The sequence below is a fragment of the Anastrepha obliqua genome, chromosome 4, assembly GCF_027943255.1.
Source record: "Anastrepha obliqua isolate idAnaObli1 chromosome 4, idAnaObli1_1.0, whole genome shotgun sequence".
Lineage (NCBI taxonomy): Eukaryota > Metazoa > Arthropoda > Insecta > Diptera > Tephritidae > Anastrepha > Anastrepha obliqua.
The window spans coordinates 39,532,300-39,553,663 of NC_072895.1; the positions used below are offsets into that span (position 1 = coordinate 39,532,300).

A 21,364-nucleotide genomic window follows, 5' to 3' on the forward strand; every position below is an offset into this window, starting at 1 on the left:
CACACATCGGCTCAAACAACTGCATTTTTGAGCACCCAAAACATCGAATTAATGGGTCATCCGCCGTATAGTCCTGACTTGGCACCGAATGACTTCTTTTTATTCCCGTACGTAAAAAACAAACTGAGAGGTCAACGTTTTTCGACACCTGAAGAAGCGGTTGCGGCATTCAGAATGCATGTTTTGGAGGTACCTCATTCAGAGTGGCAAAAGTGCTTCGACAATTGGTTCAAACGCATGCAAAAGTGTATAGATCTTCATGGAGAATATTTTGGAAAACAATAAAGTGATTTTCGATGATTAAAATTTGTTTTTGTTCTCTAATCCCGACATATAAAAGGCACCCCTCGTAAAACAAAAGGGCACAGACAGACAGCAGACATCTAAATTTTTACTGTTATGGCTGCGCTCGCCGATTATTCAGTGCTTTTGAACTTTTTTCCATTTTCATATATTTGGGGCAGGTAACAGCTGCACTAATTACCTCATTATTTGTAACAACCAAGTATTCCTTTAGGGGTTTTCCAGTGTGGCTAGCCTGTATTTTAAAGAGTTTCATTCCTTTGTTGTTTTCGCATTATCACTCGTCTACCTGCGAAAATTCCTACAGTTGAATAATTTCGCAAGAAGAGTTCCGGCCCATTCTAAGCTCGTTACTACTACTCCAACTACACAGGCCACTTACAATTTTTTTTACTACTGCTCTGAGCTACTAGCAGTAACGAAATGTCTTTATCTTCGTCTTCGGCTTTAATTCACTGTCTGCAACATAAATGCAACACAAATGAAGCTAAATTAAATCAAATTAAATGAATGACGGGGGTGTTCAACTTCTTAAGCCAAAAGCGCTGCAAATAGAAGATTGATCTATTGAAAATTTTGCCGTACTTCAATCGCTTCAAGCAAAGCTGCCATTAAATCTCATTTCATATATTTCAGTATTCAGTGCTATTCATTTTTGACAGTTATCGAAGCCAAGCAAGCAAAGCCAGCAGTCATTGGGTCTTCACTTTAGGTAGAGAGCTGCAATCCATGCTTTCGTTATTTTCATAAAATTCAAAAATTGAGGAAAAACATTCAAGAAACTGGTTCTGTCGAGGACAGACTGATAGACCAAAAACTGGATGTTCTTTTGAGAATATTGCTGCTGTAGCGCAAAGTGTTGCTGAACAACCTTCAACATCGATATCTCGACTTTCTCTACAATTAGGTATTCATGCAGCGAGGGCGACTGTTTGGCAGATTTTACCTGTGGACGAGTTTATGATGGCCATTTAAATGATATCATATTTCTTATGTAATTGTTAAGAGCCGAATTTAGCCGAAAGTATTAATTGGGTCTTTTCCTCAATTATTTGACTGTAGTGGTCGATATCTCGTAAAGCATCGATCAAACAATTTAAAGTTCATGCAACGAGTCAAGGTGACATTTCACACTAAACAAATTCTTTTACTGTTTTTTGTTTATTCCATTCATTTGTGGGTTACAGGGTGTTAATAATGGAAGTCAACAAAGAGAAAATGAGTTACATTTTACAGTTTTTCTATGATAAAGGCGAAAATACAAGCCAAGCCGCTAAAATTGTGAATTGTGTTTATGGTGCCGATACTACAACAGCTAATTGCTTGCAATTTTGGGTTCGTCGATTCCGTTCAGGCATTTTTGATGTTAAAGAAATGTCCATAATGTCGATAAAATCACTGAAATAGTCTAAGTTGATCGACTAGTAGTCGTAACATCGCCTAGTAGCTAAAGACTGATCATAAAATAGTTGTAAGGGGGTATTCTAGTGTAGAAAAATCGAAATTTTTTTTGCATATTTTCAAAGTTTACACATTTGGGAATATGTCATTAAGAGGATTTTTTAAAATTCTTATTATTTCGTGAGTTATAGCCTTTTTGGTGACATGGCATCTGCTCCGATTCGTCTTGTCCGAAAACTTTAAACGGGTTTTTCTCGAAACAACATTTCTCAAAACGTTTAAGGGGACAGATACCTGAAAAATTTCGAAAAAAAATTATTTTTGTTTTTCATAAAATGTTAATATTAACCTTTTAGAATATGTCAAAAAAATTTTAGAACGTAAATTTAAGTATTTCTTATATTATAGATCGTCAACCGTGACGACTCTTTTCTTTGCGTTCGAGCGCTGGGGAGGTATAGTTACGTTGTATTCAAACTTTAGACGCGTCTTTCTCAAAACTATATTTTTCGAATTGGCGTACACGATAACTCGAAAAGTTAGTGACCGATCTTCCTGAAATTTTGCACACATCTTTTTTATGATACTACTTTCTATGTGAATTTACAAGTTTTCGAAAATTTTTCGAAAAAATAATTTTTTCGAAGCAAAAATAATAGGAAGATTCGCCCCAAAATTCATTTTTTTCTGTAAGCATTTTATTCCGCGAATTTTTCTTTTCCATTTATTGGTAATTCATATAGAAATGTATTCAGGTCACTGACACCTATGCTACAGTTCTCGCCGATTGAGTTGCCCCGCTGCGACCTTCCTGGAAGAATTTATGTACACTAAATGATTAAAATTTAATTGATTAAAATAAAAAAAAAATTTATATTATTTTAATTTATAAATAAATTGTATGCTAATTTAAAAAAAAATTTTTTGACCTCTTCATTTTAAATAATTTTAATGCAAATCAGGGAAAATATGGCCGTTTACAGGTATCTGTCCCCTTAACACAAAATCTCAAGTTCTACTGAACCGATCCACTTGAAATTGGGTGTGAGTCTTCTCCATACATATCTCTATTGTACAAACTATTATTTTAACAAAATAAAAAATTTTTACTATTTTTAAAAAATTCAGAAATGTGCAAAAAAGTAGGGAAAAATTTACTATTTTTTCGGACAGCCGTAATTTAGCAAACACATTTTTTTCCACTTTTTCTTAATTAGTACGATAGTGGTTAGCCTGGTCGGCAATAAGCCACACATAGACCTTTTGCTCCCTAGCGATAATACGATAGTGGCATTCATCTAAATTAATAAAATTTTGATATTTTTGTTTTGGGTCATTAGAAAGCTTACTATCATGACAAGTTTATCCCGCCATTTTTTTGGACCCACCAATTCAACAGCTTATACAATTTTCAGTTTTTAATATTTTTACTTTTTTTACGTATTGCCAAAAGATTAATAAATGTCTGGTAAAAAAATGGATGGTAAAAATATCTTTCGTTTTTTATTTATAGTATCCGCAAAAACACCTCAAATTCATTGTTCTGCACTAGAATGCCCCCTTAAATCATTTGCGCAAAAATTTTACGACAAAATTAATGGATTTCGTTTTGCCCAAACTATTATATTTTTTTAATCCAACATCTAGGCGCGTGCTTTGAAGAACACTTTATAAAAAAATCACGCGTTCGTTATTTGGGTGATAGAAGCGAATGATGTGGCTACATTTTGAAAGTTGAAAAATAAGAACAATCCTAATGTACTATACGTATTTTATTTGAACAAAAAAAATAATAAAAAATGGTAACAAATAATGTAAGACTCAGGGTTTTGGTTTAGTACTATTATTATCATTATTATTATTAATATTATTTTATTTTATTTTATAATTTGTAAATAAACCAAATATTACGTAAAATGCACACAAATCAGTAAAACACTAAATTCATATACTAAAAAATACAAATAAAAAAAAATAATAGCCGGCCACTCATGGCTTATTGCCATTTATGACGATCGGAGAATAAAAAAACATAAATCATTTTAAATATTTTGGTTAATTTTCTACACTCTTATCTTCAATTGTTGAAAGATAATAACAAAATTGATTGTTCTTTAGTTCGGTTTGTGTTTTGTTTAGCACAGTGACTGACAAAAATATACGGTTGGATGGCATTTCGCTGCGCAACGGATTGTTTACATGCAAACAATGTACACTTGTGTGTGTTTGCAAATCGACAAATCATGCGATGTAATAAATTTGCTCATAAGTATATATGTATGCACGTGCATGTTTGTATTTGCAAATAAAAAAATCGGTTTAACTACACGTTGGCGCTTAACAAAGCATCAGCACTTAGGCATGTGTGAATGTATGTCCATCCATATATATGTATTTCTGTAGGCTGTTATTGTTGCTTATTTTGTTATTTAATGGTTTTTGCAAAAATATAATTGATTTTATTCTACTGCCACTGCTGACATTGATACTTATGATGTTTATTTTTTATCAATACAAAATTTGGTATATGTTTTAATTAACAAATGTACATACATATATTTATGCAATTATAAAAATAACCGTAATAACATTAACAATTACTGCGAATATACAATACAATACAATACAATGTATATATGTAATAATTTAAGTCAAATATATATGCATGTACATATATATGTATGTATTTAGTACGAGCACATCTATCCTTATAGGTAAATATGAATGTGGATGTCTGCCATTGTATGTATGTACATGCGTGAGTAAATTTTTTATTGTAAATAAGTGCAATTATTGCTAGATCAATTTTTAAATCGTTCCTAATCGACCGAATTGTTCTAATTAACTATTCTCATCATAAGAACATTTTGGTTTGTTTTAGTTTTTGCTTTACTGTTTTCAATATTTAATATTGTATATATATAATATATTTGTTTTTGGATTTACAATATCAGCTTATAATTTTTTTTTTAGCTGCGCTACATAACTACTGTACGTTTTTCAGTTACTAATTAAAATTTTGTTGTTGGTTTTTCACTTTTGAATATCTAGGCATGCTAATCTTTTATTTTTCTCGCACAAAATAACAATTTTTATAACAATACTCTCGCTTCATCACTGCAATAAAATTACATCTTACTCGTTTTATTAATAATTATAATTATGATTTTATTTCATTTCATTTATATACGTGTGTGTGTGTGTTATTTATGTATGTATGTACTGCATGTAATATGCCTTCATTAATCTATTTGTATAAGTACTATGTAATATAATTTCATTGACAAAACGTATGTATGTATATTTAATTAAGTATGCACTGTGTGTGTGTGTGTGTGGAATCAGCATGTACTTATGTACATATGTATGTGGGTTCACACCTATGTGTGTCAGTAGGTACAACATTCAGCGTTTTGTCGGATTGTTAGTCACAGAATTTCTTATTTTACAATTTTGTATGTATGTATGTGTGTTTATACGAAACTACGCGCTTATTGTTGTTGCTGCTATGCTTTTAGGCTGGAACATGAAATCAACTAAATAGCCACAATCGATATCTATGATGTAGTCGGCATAGGCGTAAAGTAATGCAGGCCATTGATCTGGAAGTAGGGAAAAAATATATGGATTAAAGGGTTACGGGTAGTCAAAATTTTCAAAAAAATTATTTTTTATTGCATTTTGTTAAAGTATAATATCTTAAAAATATTGTGTGAAAATTTGAAATGAATCCGACAAATAATTTTCGAGTTATTCAACAATTAACAAAGGGCGCTCGTGCGCTTCGTTGGATTTTTTTTAAGAATTAATAGTCGGGTTTTTTCTCGAAAATCGGAAAAAAATTTCTTGAGGCCGCGATATTGTTAATTTTGAAAAAAAGCTTCGATCAGGCACAAGATATATTTAATAATAAAATTAATTTCTCTAGTCCGATTGATTTTATATGAATCTCGAAGGGACTTCTGGAGAAACGGGTTCCACTCGAACAGCAATAACTTTTACAATTATTAATTTTTTTTTTTAATTTTGCTTTGCTTTGTTGTTATTTTTATGAAATAAAGCAATTGACTATCAAAAAAAAAAAAAACTATTGAAAATCATCATTTTTTCGGGCCTCTGACTAACCCTAACCCCTTAAGGGAATTGTTGAAAAGTACTCTCTCCAAAAACCAAAAAAATAACAAAGTATAAGTATAGGCGGCCGCCGTAGCCGAATGCGTTGGTGCGTCGTAACTACCATTTGGAATTCACAGAGAGAACGGGAGAACCAAAATGTAGAAAAACATTTTTCTAATAGCGGTCGCCCCTCGGCAGGCAATGGCAAACCTCCGAGTGTATTTCTGTCATGAAGAAGCTCCTCATAAAAATATCTGCTGTTCGGAGTCGGCTTGAAACTGTGGAACAACATCAAGACGCACACCACAAATAGGAGGAGGAGCTCGGCCAAACACCTAACAGAAGTGTACGCGCCAATTATATATATACATACATAAGTTACATCGGCAGAGATGTGGTGGTTAGTTCATAAAAAATCTTCTAATTGACGCCTATTTAAGATTATATAATTTAATTGTGTTCACCTTGGGTTTATTTTTGTTTTAATGGTACTATGCGTCAACTTTATTCGTTAATCCCGAAAACAGAACTGAACTAAACTAACTTAGCTTCTATCCTAAAGCAGTTCCCTGCTTGCGGTTGTCGCCCTGCGTTCGCTTGCACTCCGTTGGGCTGCATTTGTGTGTTTGTGTATGAATATTGTCTGTCTTGCAGATAGTTGTCCAAAGGTCACGTTGGGAGTCAGATAACAGAACTGCTGACAGCCGCCGATGGATGTGATGTGTTAACTTACACATATATACAAACTCCTTAAAAAATTGTAAGCTTTCGATACTAAAAAATATTTCATTGAAAATAGTGTAGTTCACGAATCACTGCACTGTAAAAATCACATTTACTCTAAATAGCAGCAAATCACATTTGTTGTGGTCTTGCGAAGTAGCTGTTTTGCTACGCAACTGCTTTTTGTGACCAGAACTACCTATTTTACCACAGCTAAAATGCAACTCTGTGCATACCAGTTTTTTACATCTTATTCTCTATTTTCGTTCCAGCAAAATTGTTTTATATTTAGTTAAATTGTAAGAAATGGCATCGCGGACTAAAAAAAAATATTTAAAAAACTACTGAAGAAGTGGTCACATGGAGCGGAGGGCAACATTTTTCAATGCATAATAAAAGAAGGAAGCACACACTATTTTATATTTGCCATACCAAGCTTTTCTTGAGTTACTTTAGTTTAGTTTTTAGTTTCTGTTAGTTCTTCAAAGCTAAGATATGGTTACTTAGTGCGTTCATGAACTGTTCAGCCATTTTGCTACTAACCAAATCTACCAGACTACTTGCCCTGATTCCGGAATATCATTAATATCAATTAGATCATCTTTGAATTTACAGGGTGCGCCATCTTTCATGTCGGTATGTAAGCGCTGAATAACTTTGCATTTACCAGCCGATCGACTTACAACATATGTAAATTTTTTCGATACGTCAATTCAGTACAATTTCAACCATGAATCGCTTTACACCGAAGCAACCGCAATCGACGCTATAAAACCCGAAATGCTTAACAAGGTGATGACAAATGCAGAAAAAAGACCGCAGTTTGTGATTGCTAATAAAGGTCGCCACTTGTTTGATATTGTGTTAAAAAAAAATTTTAATAAATTGTAAATAACCAAACCAAAAAGAAATACCTCACTTATACAAATCAGCTCTTTTTTTTCAATGTTATTCAATGTTTTCATACCGACATAAAAGATGGCGCACGCTGTATTAAATTTGATTTTAATTTATCATGATTTAATTTCATTTTATCTTAATTTATATAGAAAAAAATTTTATATTATTTTTTTATTTCGTTCCATTTTTTGCATGATTTGTAGGATTTATAGAATTTTTTACTTTAAATTTACCTACTTTTTTATTTCATTACGTTTTATTCTATATAAATTATATTTTTTTAAATTTAATTTATTTTTTTGTATTTCTTTAAATTTTTTGTCGGACTTATAGGAAGTTTTTATTTTAAATTTCTTTCTTTCTTTATTTCGTTTTATTTTAGTATTGTTTCGTTTTATATAATATAATTTAAATTTTTTTAACATCTCTCTATTTTTTATATGATTTGTAGCTATTTTAATTTAATTAAGTTTCGGTTTGATTTGATTTGTAGCTATTTTAGTTTAATTAAATTAGGTTTCGTAAAATTTATTTTAGTTTTATATATATATTTTTATTTTAGGTAATTTATTTTTTTTTTTATTTCACTCCATGTTTTTGTCCGATCTGTAGGCTTTTCTATTTTAAATTAATTTGGTTTTTTAATTTAAAATTTTTTTTACTAATTTTATTTCAGGTATTGTTTTTACTTTTATTCCATTTTTTATTGATTTATTCTATTTTAAGTTCATTAAGTTGTTAAATTAAAAAAATGTATCTGTTTTTATATGACATGTAGAGTTTTTTGCTTAAAATAAATTAAGTGATATAATTTAATAAATTTTTCTTTTTCATTTTATATGATGTTTTTAATTTCTTTCCAATTTTTATTGATTTATATTATTTTAAGCTTATTTAGTTGTTAAATTAAAAAAGTTTTATGTTTTTGTATATAATTAATTCTTTTTCTATGAAATTAATTTGTTTTGTTAATTTCTCTCTATTTTTTATATGACTTGTAAGGATTTCTATTTAAATGAATTTAGTTATTCAATTTTTTAAAATTTGGCTTAATTTGATTTAATTTAGTTTATTTTATTTTACTCTACATATATATATCGCTATAGTTTATATCTGTCCATTATCTTTCGGTAGTGCACTGATTCGAATCTCCGAGCTCGACCCAACCCCCAATAAAGAGTGTATATATATATATATATACATATGTATAATTTATATCATTCACACAAGAATACAAAAGGTGACGCCCATCTCGTACTGCTAATTCGCTCTCAGGGAATTTGATAGGGTCGATGTGTGAGCAACGTCCGTGCGATTTATTCGAGGTTTGTTTGTGTTATTTCTTCTCATTCCTGCTTTCTTGCACTTATTTCCACACATCTCTCACGCAACTGCACAAGTGTGATGTGATGAGCGCAATCTAGTATTCCATAATTCTTGTTATTTACCAATAAGAGTTTTCAGTGCTTCAAAAACAGCTTTACTACGGTGGAAAAAATGAGGGGTGGCGATTTTCGCTCACCGCTGTCCAGCTCTCAGTGAATTTGGTGATTTGCTGACGTAACCATATAATACTTTTAGTCATTTTATTGTTGTATTGTTCTTCACTATTATTGTTATTCAGCAACAAATTTCCCCTACCACGTCGTTCTCTTTCCTGATTATTTATTACTACGTCACAGCTAAAATTACTGTCACGTTGCTATGCTTATCAATTATGAACCTCTTCATATGCTATTCTCAAGTTGTTGTAACCTCTTCCTTGGTATATGACATTTTTATGTAGCGTGAACTTAATTGCAGCAAAAAAATGCAAACCAAGGAAAAGCTGGAATTTTAATGTTTGCTCTACTTACCGTCATATCGTATTCGGTGATATATGCGGGTATCTCTAATTGATCCTTGGAAATGGCGGAGTATAAATGCTCGACACCGGGAAGTGAGTGCACCTTGGCCTTAATGGCGGGCGCCATGAATGTTGTGAACCACCAGGTCATCATCTGTTCAAAATAATGTTTAGTAAACTTATTTATAAGAACAAGCAATATTTGAGTGTTGTTAATAACTAACCTTTGTCCAGAATGTTGGATGTACAATATAGAAGGCCTTTAGGTTTTTCTTATACCTAAAATAGAGAAAAATAAAATTTTGCTTAGAAAGAATAAAATTAAAACAAACATTTTCTTTAATTACTTTATGCCCAATAGTAATTTTTAAGGACTGTTAGCTTTTTCAAAACATGACATTCACATGGAGCCTTTCTGTGGAGAAAATTAGAGGAATTTCACTTTGCCGTCGACAGATGCACGCCAAAATGAAAGGGTCAACAAATGTTTAACTACTGTTACTAAAGCTCCGCGACTCTCTGAGCGACTACTGAAGCCCAGTCGGGAAGCCAAGGAGCTGTAACTGGTTCGCCAATAGCACACTGCAAGTTAATGGTGCCTGATATGTGGATCAGTGCTTCTGCAAGTCGTAAATTGAATAGCATTGCTAGTAATAGCGAAACATAGGAATTTCTCATAGGGTTGAGGCAATGTTTACAAGGCTGCTGGCGTCTGTCAAATCTGCTGTTTATTATTTAAAGAGACACTGATGCCAAATTAGCATGGCAAATTGCACGTACATCTCTAGCAGAGGTGCCGGGAAATGGCCACTAAGATCGTTCAATTTGATTCCACTACACTTTTTCTTGACGCAGGAGTTGCAAATTCAAGCAAATTAACCAGCCAACATAACCCAGGCTATTGTTCAAATTCAGCTCTGTTGCCAACAAATCTCAGAAAGGTAAGCAAAAATTAGCTGTTTAAGTTAACTCTATTGCGGTATAACCTTAACAAGGCTTTTAACTGTATGTTAAGCTTACAGTTAAAATATGCTATTATGTAATAGGAGTGCGATGAATTGCCAAATTTTAATTTTTTCTTTTGCATTTAATTTTTTATAAAACCATAAATAAAAGTATAAGCATTCTGAATAAAAAACGATATAAATCAAAGTCCTAAACATAAATTTAAATAATTTTTAATAACATACAGCTGTGTTCGAAATAATAGCAGCACGACGAATTACCAAGCCTTAACTATAATATTTTTTTATCTTTTTAAGTAGAAGAATATAATACATTTTACAACAAAACCCATATAACTCAAATCATCAAACTTTACAAAAATCAAAAAAAAAAAATTAACAAATAAAAAAAAAATATATCAAAATTTGCAACTATTTATTCAGAAACTTCTGGATATGCAGGATTATTACAGTAAGTTTGACTTCGCTAAAAATTCGAGTTGACAATCCGCTGAGGTGATGAGCATTTTCTTCCATGTAAAATATGTGCTTTAATGAAGAAAACTATCAACATCGTATGCGCAAAATATTTTCAAACGGGATTTGTGAGCGCATTCGAGCGAAATTGAACAGGCTATATAAATAAAGTATGCAACTAAAGACTCTAATTAAGAACTTGAATATTTTTAAGACTTTTAATTTTTACATTTTTGTGAATTTTCTGCAAAGTTTGAAACTTTGAGTTAAATAATTTTTGTTGTAAAACGTACTATACTTTTTCTTAAAAACATAAAACAAAATATAAAAAAAAAAAATACTTTAAGCTTGAACACAGGAAAGTAAATATATTACTGGAAATTATTTAAATTAAATAAATTAAATATTTAAATTTTGCATCATTGCGCTCACTTGTATGGTAATATGCTGTAAACTTCACGCAACCAGTGAAGTGATGGATAATTATTTGTTGAAGTCAAAGTATGGAAGTACGCAATTACATAGTCCCCTTTAACGATGGGATCCAAAAGTTTAATCAAATATAAAAGTGCCTGCGAAAGAAGAAGAAGATTTGAATAAAAAATATTGGGCAGATATTTAAAGGAATTTGCGCGCCATTCGCACTTGATTTACCTTCTCCAGGTCGATGTTGTGTGCTGGGAACCATTTACCGCAAAATACGATCACTGGTCGGCCCAAGCGATCGACACCGCTTTGATACAGGCACCCAATGCCGGAGACTTCTGTAAGATCCTCGATTTGAGCACGATGCAAAAGGCGTTCATATCTGCAAAGAGAAGCAAAGGGGGAGAAAGGAAATGAGATTTTAGTTAAATTTGAAGTCGCCAATAAGTATTAAAGCTAATTAACTTTAATTTAATTTTTCACATGAACGTATTTAGATACAAATGTCATTATATAATTCGCGTTTGTATTAAAAAATTTACTTCTCTAGAATTTTCATAACAAATTGTCAACATTTAAGAACAACAGAAATGAAACAAATTGAAAATTATATACACAGGCATGTTTGTATGCAACTTAGTTATTTGCAACAGTTAGACATTTGTAAACACATTCATAAATAATGCCATGTATACACTGCACATCATGTATGTATGTAAATACATACAATGCAAATAAGTAAACTACTAATAAAAGCTGGACTAAGTTGTTCAATTGCTAGAAAAATAACTTTGAATTAAACTTTGACTACACGTACCCATACAGACATACGTGTAAATGTGTGCTAAACACATAGAAATGATAATGAAGTGCCAGTTACGAATTTCGCAGATGAATGTAAATACCAAGCTTTACAATCATTTGAAAGCCGATACTAATCAAATTAGGAAGTAATTTGTGGCAATGTTGAAAATAAAGCAAAAATTAAAAAAGTAAAATGAATCAGCAGTAAGAAATACAAAAAAATAATCGGAAAGAGAAAAACATATCAAAGTTTTGTGTCAGTAGGCCATTCGTTAACAGTCTATTAGCATATACAGTTACAGTTAGTGTTAATAATATTTATTTCCACTTTTGAAATATGAAATTTGTTTAACGCAAACTCAGAAATAATGTGGACATTTTTTAACACATCTCGACGAATTTGGCATTTGAGCCTGTAAAATTATACTGCAGAATATTTAGAACAACGCGCCCTTAGAGCTCCCACACACTGCAGACTTTATCGGCAAACTATTAAGTCAACCTCCCTTCAATCACATGAAGATGTATACAGGAGCACACCGTGAACCAATTAAAAAAGTTGACTAAATAAGTGTGATAATTGGATGTGCAGCGCGATTGCGTTCAAACAAAAAAGTCTGCCAACTATGAGGCTGACTGCTTGATCAGCAAGTCACTCCTCTGCACATATTACAGACTTCTTAGTGGGCAAACTTTTCGTTATTTGAATTTACACTTATTTCTTCATATACACATGGAAAATCCACGAATATTGTTCCAAATGCACGAAATTTTTTTGTATGAAGAAAATGGGGGAAAAATTATTAAAAATTAAAATTAATCTTATATATAAAATAAAGTCAACTTTTTGTGTGTGTTCGCTAACCGGCCATGTCTTTGCACCGAATTAAACCAAACTTACACACATTGTTAAGTAGGTATTGAAGATGGTTTACGTATAGTTTGGATGCCTATTGGTGGATAGGGCTCGAGATATAGGTCAAAACGTGGACCCGGGTAACCTTCGGATGTGTATGTACAATATGGGTATCAAATGGAAGCTGTTGGTGAATGCTTTAGTTCAGAGTATTTTTCATGCCGCTCCGTGACTAGGGTCTCGAGATAGAGAGCAAAACGTGGTATTGAATAAAGAAATAAATAATATGAGAATAAAGAAATAAATAATATGAAAACCACATCTTTTCTGTTCTAAACCATATCTATTCTATTTTAGTGTGCCCAGCGAAGCGGGCCGGGTTTGCTAGTAAGCTATAAAGCTGCATACCAAAAATCTTTACAAACCGTGAAATTGAGATGAGAAGTTTGTGAAATGTTTCTGATTTTTGTTAGACAATGACAACAATAAAAAAAATTGTCAAACTTGGTGAAAATATTGATGCGCTAAAATTTTGTCGCAGAATGTGTGTGTGTGGCAAGCACGATACCCTCACGGCTATCAATTTACTTAATACGGAAACTGAAGAATCTAAAATCTTCCACTTCTTAAGTTAAGTTAAATTTTAACTTATAGCCACACAGCGTTCCATATGCATGAGCAAAATATTTAGTTAAATTAAGTTACATAAACTTAATCCAGAGTTTTCAGTACTAAAGGTTAAGATGGTCCTGTTGCTTGGCGTAAACCTTTAAAGAAATGGGAGTGGAGAGAGTGGCGGCAGAATTTTAAACCTGGCATTAATTAACGTTAACGTTTACGTCCCTAAACATGACGCCCGAGTAGATCGTTTTTCATCTGGAAGGGGCACTGAAGCACTGCAACACATTGGATAAGCAGAAGCCAAACGAGTTCACATTTTTAACGATGTCGCTCGCAACTTCTTGGTTAAAGAAGCGGATAAGAGAAAATTAATATGTCATACTAAATAAGAAACTGAAATAGGAAAGGAAATAGAGACTATCTTCAACTTTATCTATATATAACACAAATAATGCTCTCTCTCTCGCAGCAAAAATGGTTGAAGATGAAGAGTTGACAGCCCTAGTGTATGAAAATCAATGCCATAATGAGTGTGAATATTGGAAGTTCTTTATGCACCACCTCTTAAAGGATAAAAAGCTCAACTGTGGTTGATCATTAAAAGTAGTGTAAGTTGATAACCCGAATCGTTAGGTAGGCGTAGCCAATCATCAACACTGAAGTATGTATATTGCAAGTTTTAAGCTAAAGCTCTTTTCAATTTTTATACTACTCAAATGCTTTCGGAGCACTTGTATTTCCAGAAATACCTGTTCCACATGCAAAAACGGTGACGCAGCCGAAGATAACGCTGAACATACCTTTTCCCAATGCATGATTTGGGAATAAGAACGGCGAACGTTGGAGAATGAAGTCGGTGACATAACCACTGAAAATGTGATCGACAAGATGCTAAGCAACTGGGAAGGTGGAAGAAATGGTTTCGTGGGAAAAATTCTCCGGATGAAAAAGCGGGACCTGGACGCAGCACACAGGCATAGACTTTGTACTAAGGAATATGGAAAGCGTAGTAGTGCTAAAGTTTTTCTAGGATGGCCGGCTGTACCAAACATACATATATAATTGGCGCATACACCCCTGGCATGCGTCTGGATGTTGTTCCACAAATGGAGGGACCTACAGTTTCAAGCCGACTCCGAACGGTAGATATTTTTTATGAGGAGCTTTTTCATGGCAGAAATACACTTGGAGGTTTGCCATTGACTGCTGACGGGTGACCGCTATTACAATAGAAGAAACTTTTTCTTCATTCTTGGCCTTTCACCGAGATTCGCATCCATGTTCTCTCTGAATTCTCTCTACGGCGGCCGCTTCGGCGCCAGTTCCAAACGAAGAGGAGTTTTTTAGTATCCAGACGAACGATTGCTTCGATGGCAGCTTTGATGCTGCATAAGGCATTTTAAACCTCCACATCGGCAAAAAGAATAAAAAAAACAATAATAAACAGTTTTACTGCACACCAATGCGTAGTCACATATTACGGAAGACAGAAAACGTACTTAGTATGTAGTACCCTTGTGAAAATCTTAGTGCAGCTGCCGTTTTCAAATATCAAAATAGAACCAATTACATGAATTAGTGTGAAAAGCACTTCGCTCGTTATCGAAAACTAAGTACATGGTGGCACCAAATTAATAATCTAGTTGTTTTTGAATAACTTATTTACTAAATAAAAAGGAAACAAAATTTTTTTGGGCCTTCAGCACTCTGTTGTTTGTCTGTTTATATGCTGCTGCTGCAAGCAAAAATTATGCCATTGGGGGATTCATTTTGCGCCACCTTGTATAACTGTATGTCGTAAATCTGTGAAAGAAACGGCTAAGTATTTCAGTATTGATTTCAATTTGGCTACGAAGCTACAGACACATTGAGTAGAAGGGATGTGCTTGGCGGGCAAGATACGACCACAGAATCCTTGCGAATAAGAACTCGATTGACGCGATTAAGAATTAAATTAAAAACAGACTATATTTGCTCTGAGAGCAAATCAGGAATTGGAGGGCGTTTATATGTTTGTAAATGTAAGAACCTCGTGGCTTATTTTTACGACATTTATGTACATACATATGTATGCACGTACGCATGTAAGTTCACAATAATAACAACACGAATTATTCAAGATCAAAAATTATGCATAAACATCCGCACTAAATACGCACCTCCAATATATAAATAAACACATGTGCGTATATATGTATGTATGTAGGTAAATGTGTGTATACAATATGAGTATGTGCGCATACTTGAGTAAGTTTAATCCCGGGGAAAAGGCACAAACGTCATATTGTACATCTTTGTGTGATGTGCCACCTCCTCAAGAACGCAACAAAATTTGATAAAAGCTGCCGCATAACACGTCATACTTTGCGCATAAGCGCGATTCTACTAGCGCAAATTATAACAAACAAAGGGAACAGAAATGAAAACAATAAAAACAATAGGATTTCAAATCAGCTAACTGTCAACACGCTTAGCTTCCACTTCGCTACGTTCCAACTCGACACACTTGGCCGCGCGTTAGCGATTGTTTGAGAAACGTGCCGCATCGAAAAGCGCTAGCCCTACATATGCACACACACGCGCCCACATTACACATAAGCTTAGAACACAATTGACAATACATACAAGCGTATGCTTGGCTACGAAACTCTGCGTTTATAAATCTATCTGCAGTGAGTTGGTTTAGCCTTTTGTTTGCTGGGCTGTCCGTTATGCAGTAGTAGTCACGCTTTTATTGCCTGAAGATGTGCGCGCGCTTATCGCTTGTACAGCGCAAATGATAAGCAGCACTACGACGACATGTTTGCTAAATAATCCGTTTCCATTTAAGTTAATGGTTGCTTACTGCTACTGGTTTTTGAGTAACCCAAAATTGTTATTAAACTGTTTTATTTTTTTGTGTTTTTGTTTGTAGTGACACGCAAGTGCGGTTCAAGTTGAGTTTAAGTAAAGAAAATCATTTTGTATAATTCATTAATTTTTTTCATTTTTAATTAAAAATATTTACAGTTTGCTTATGCAACATGTGGACTATATTACGTATGACACAATACATACATACGTACTTGTGCAACTGTGCAACTATGCAATGATAATTTTCAGTTTTCTTTTTGCTAAAAAGTTTCAAATGACAGGGGTTTTAAGATAAAATTCGTTGAGCTTTTGGATTGTAAATTGTGCGAGTTTGTTTGCTACGTTGCATTATCTTTTAATAAACCATTTGCAAAAACAAAATAAAAAAAATTCAATCTAACTTGAATGTGTCATCCGTTGAAAGAGTTATATTTTTAAAATATATGAGTAAGATTTCCTGGGAAAGCGAAAAGTATTTGCGCCTACATATTCTTGAAACCATTTTGGCTTCGAACCAGCCAGAATCTAATTTTGAGCAAGTTATCGAATTTTTTCTGTCAAGTGGAAATTAGCAATGAAGTTTTTTGTGAAAGTTTGCAAAATCATTCCCTATATATTTAAAATTTGCACTTTATTGTACTACAACTTTAAGGGGATATAAAATTGTATACCCAAATAATTTTTTTTATTATAATTCTGATCAAAAATGATTAAACTTTGCTGAAAATTTGTCGAAAAGCTTGCTGAACTCATTGTAAAGAGAACTTTTTCAAATCTTGAGGAATTTACAAAGCCTCAAATAAATGCTAAATTTGCTTAATACATTTTTAATCACGAATATACACAAAAATACCATTTTTAGTGCAAAAATTTATAAAGTGGCGTTCCGTCATGCTGCAGTAAGAAAAACATGTCAAATTTTTTGGTTTATCACGCACAAATTTGAACTACTAGGCTACTGCCTTCATGCCTGCTAGTCATACGAAATTTTTCATTGTAATTAGTATTAAACAGAAGAATTCAGGTATCATATTTTCGAAATTTTTCTCTGAGACAAAAGTGACGAACAAAGACTGAAAGTCGAGTATAAAAAAGCATAATAAAAATTTCATTAAAATTTAATAACAACATTCGTCGCAGAATTGAGTGTTCTTCAAAATCTAAATGACTAACGAATTAATTACCAAAGCATACTTAAATAGTATGCAAACGCTCAATGGCGCTCTAACATATGAACAAAACCTTTACTTATAACTTCTAGTGGTGAATTTAAAGCACTACTTAAGTGAGAGTTGTTAAAAATACGGCAATGCCGGCCTAGTGTGTCAGCCAGTACCGAGTTAATGGTTCTGATTGTCCTTTGAAAAATTTTACATACAAAATTGAATTTTTTTTTTTACTTTTTTCAAACGTTTAATGGATATCTTTTTAAACGGATCTTAACCCCTCTCTCTGTGGTGGTGCAGATGCAGCAAAGCCTTGTTCACCACTATGAAGAATTTCGAACTTGATTTTACGATTTGTTTTTGTTTTTATGATACGAAAATTGCTTATTTAGGAATAGATATGCGCCGAAAAACACACATTGTGGACTCGATGGGCCAACACGTTAAAGAATATGGACGACAAAAAAGAGTACTGCGAATACACTACCTGCCACTTCTTGGCTGATTGGTCACAAATTTGAGAACTCGAACTAAATGCTACGGTTAAATAGACTATAAAGTTAGTTTTATAACTAAATTGAATAACTTGAGCGTAGATCAAATCTACATGGGTTTTTGTTTTTTAATAAACCATTATATTATTTATTATATTAAAATATGTTTTTATTAAATTTTTTTAGTTAAAAATATTTATTAAATAAGTATATGAACACAAACATTATATAACTAAATAGAAAAAAAAAATAAAAAACTTGCACAAACTCCTTTAAACAAAATTTTTTATTAAAAACAAAAATAGTATATTTCATATTAAAATATGCTTTTATTAAAGGGAGCCGGTGGTCTAGAAATTTCAAAAAATCGATGTTTTTTTTATATTTCGAAAAAATAGTATCTTAAGAATATACTTTGAAATTTTCATGCGAAATTCCCAATATGAAGCCCACTAAGTAGAGTAGAGTAGAAAGCGGTCCGCGCGCTCCTGCACCTCAAACTTTAAACTCATTTATCTCACAACTATTCTTTTCGGCCTAGTGTTGTCAAAAAAAAAAAAAAACTATTCAGAACTATTCTGAAATTTTAATACGTTTTGTTTGTGCTTGTTATTATTTCAATTATTTCGTATTTTTTTATTAAAAAACTGAAAAAGGCGATTTTTAGAGTGTCAAATTCAAAACTACGCCATTTTGTGAATTTTTTTTCATTCTAGTAGTGGGTCATAGCTACAGTCATACTCATTAATAATTTTTTGGGATTTTGTGTTTATGATAAATAGAAGAGCCAAAATAGACAACACCGTCCAGGTCCAATTTTTCGCGAGGGTCAACTTCAGCGCCATTTTTAAAATAATCGAAAAAATTTTTTTTCATTTTTGTATGTAAAAGAAGTTAAATAAAAAGCCTAACAATTTAAAGTATGGTTTTTATTTTTTTTTATTCTACTCTAAATTTTCGACCTCTAGGCCACCCTTAAGTTTTTTATGAAAAAATTGAAATGCAAAAAAATTTAGCAAGCTTCCAAATGTTGATTGCTTAAGGACATTTATTATAAATATTGTAATTACATAATTATTTTAATATTTATTCCAAGATCGCGCTTAGCAGTTGCTTTATGTTTCTATGATTAGTGCTCACCAGTAGTTACTAGAGCCTGCTGTCTAAATTTCAACATCATTTTCTATAACGGTTTTAAAAGCTTTGCCGCAAGCAAATTAAAGTGCACCCGAATTGATATGATCTTTATTAAATGGAGGAGTGTAAAAATATGATATTTATTTTCTCCAAATTCCGTGGTTGATGTTGATTACCAATTTATTTATTTTTTCTCCTATAGTGGAAAGATGTAAAAAGATCAAAACACTCTTGAATGCATTACAAATGCATACTAAAAGATTTCCGTTTACGTCACACTTTTTACAACTTTGTCCAAAAATACATGCGTATGTATGCACATATTTTCGTTCAATTAAATTCGCAAAACTTTCCCAAAACCTATAACGAGTGTGACGCAAATGGTGAGATACTTCTGCAAATATAATAATAACTGATCTGCATTTATTTTTGAGCAGCCGTAAAAGAGTTCTTTTAGCACCAGATGGTAAAGTACACCGTGTTTTTTATTAAGTGTCAAGTGTTTTTTTTTAAATTTGGTTTGTACATTTGCGTCATACTCTCGAAATTAGCATTTTAAAGATCTTTCTGGACTTGCTTTACATTTTTATGCAAATTCTTTACACACCTGCTTTTAGGGGTTATTGCATCTGAGCTGTGTAATTGGGATAATTGTAATTATTTTTTAAAATGAATTTTTTGACGTAGATATAAGCAATAAAAGGGCTAACTAACACTTAGTGATAGGCATGTAAGAGGATATACACACAAATTTAAATGTAATCGAATTACTAATCCAAATGTTCTCCGACTAGCGTAAATAATTAACAAATCGAAATGGTGTTAGATAGCAAAATCTCTGTTAATTTGCTTCAAAATTCATTAAGTACCAGAAATCATCATGTTTAGTATCCTTTTTGAATAGTTAGTGGGAATATTACGAGGTTTGAGATCTACGCATAACCTAACGAATGTTGGCACTTCTTCTCTAATTAGTGGAGTGCGTTTTGATGTTGCCCCACAAATCAAGAGCTCTACAATTTTATGCTATCTTCGAATGGCAGAAAACTCGTTAGAAGCTGTCTCATGCAGAAATGTATGACCTTTGGTTGGCAAGGGCGTAGCGCTATTAGCAGTAATTTTTTCTTTCACTGGATATTCCAAGTGAACTTTTCCATATATTCAATGTTCCAAAGTGATGAATTACCTTCAAACATTGCTTTTGGTCACAAATGCTGCAATGTTGCGTATGTATTTTTTTCATGTTTATAATAAGTGTTGAAATATGGGTATGACTTGCAAAGAAGTCAGCAAGTATCAGTTCCATGCAGGAACGCTACCAAGGAGGCAAGGATACAGGAATTTACAAAAAAGTCAGCCAGCACTTATCAAAATTCAGAGCGAAAGGCGGAGCGAAATCAAAAAAAAAATTTAATAAATTGACTGAAAAGTGAAGGCAATTACTTCTATCTTCGATATTCGTGCCTTGGTCAATGATGATTTCTCTGCTTGAAAAACAATTTACGAAGCTCAAGTGAAAGTCACCCAAAATGGTATTGGTATTTCTAAATCTGGTGACGGGTTAAATTTTCCTTTTCTCTAAAACTAGTTTAATCAAGTTTTGGAGGAGAGTATGAAGGTACTTATGCACATATTTTACTGAAATATTTCCAATTAGCTTGATGAGAGATTACGTTAATTCACCTTTAATTCATATCTTCGTTCACCTGAATTTTAAAGTACTTGATTTTGATGAAACAAAAAGGATATCTTTGGGAGCTTCAATCCAAGGTGACTGACCCCACTAAGTGAATACTACTTCGGGCCTTAAAAGGATATGAAAACGAAGTGCACAATTTCTCAAATCTGGAATAACGCCATATTGTCTGTAAAAATCGGATGTAAAATAACCAAGTTATAATAAAAAAACCATCTCGGCAATTTTAAAAGGATTAAAAACAATTTTTTTTATGGGTCCAAAATCCTTTCAACATGAGCTCTAAATACTAGAGTAGACTTTTGAAATTTCTGTTTTTTATAATCTCCATATAACAGGGTGGCGCAAAATGAAGAAGATTTAAATTTTTCGAACTTGACAGCTGTTGTAATTCAAACAGACAAGGAATATACCGTAAAGGTCAAAATACATTTTTTAGTTACATAGTTATTTAAAAACAAAATTGGATGATTAATTTTGCGCCACCCTGTATGTGAACTAAGGGTGTAACAGAGGCAATATTGAAATTCCTATGGCGACTTGCAAATTAAGGATAAAAATAATATTTTCCAGTAGAGAATTAAGAGAAGAAAACACTTGT

At 32.5% G+C, this 21,364-nt stretch overlaps 1 protein-coding gene across 10 annotated transcripts in view; it reads right to left on the reverse strand.

Moving 5' to 3' along the window:
- Positions 1-3,531: 3,531 nt before the first annotated feature.
- LOC129243626 (protein GDAP2 homolog) overlaps positions 3,532-21,364 on the reverse strand; it is a 132,929-nt gene continuing 115,096 nt past the window's right edge. For all 10 annotated transcript variants that reach the window (XM_054880792.1, XM_054880787.1, XM_054880789.1 and 7 more), the window contains 5 exons: positions 11,365-11,518; positions 11,143-11,282; positions 9,514-9,568; positions 9,300-9,443; positions 3,532-5,306 (listed from right to left, as the gene is read on the reverse strand). In XM_054880792.1, the coding sequence (XP_054736767.1) occupies positions 5,262-5,306; positions 9,300-9,443; positions 9,514-9,568; positions 11,143-11,282; positions 11,365-11,518 (538 nt within the window). In that variant the 3' untranslated portion in view covers positions 3,532-5,261. The remainder of the gene's footprint in view (positions 5,307-9,299; positions 9,444-9,513; positions 9,569-11,142; positions 11,283-11,364; positions 11,519-21,364) is intronic.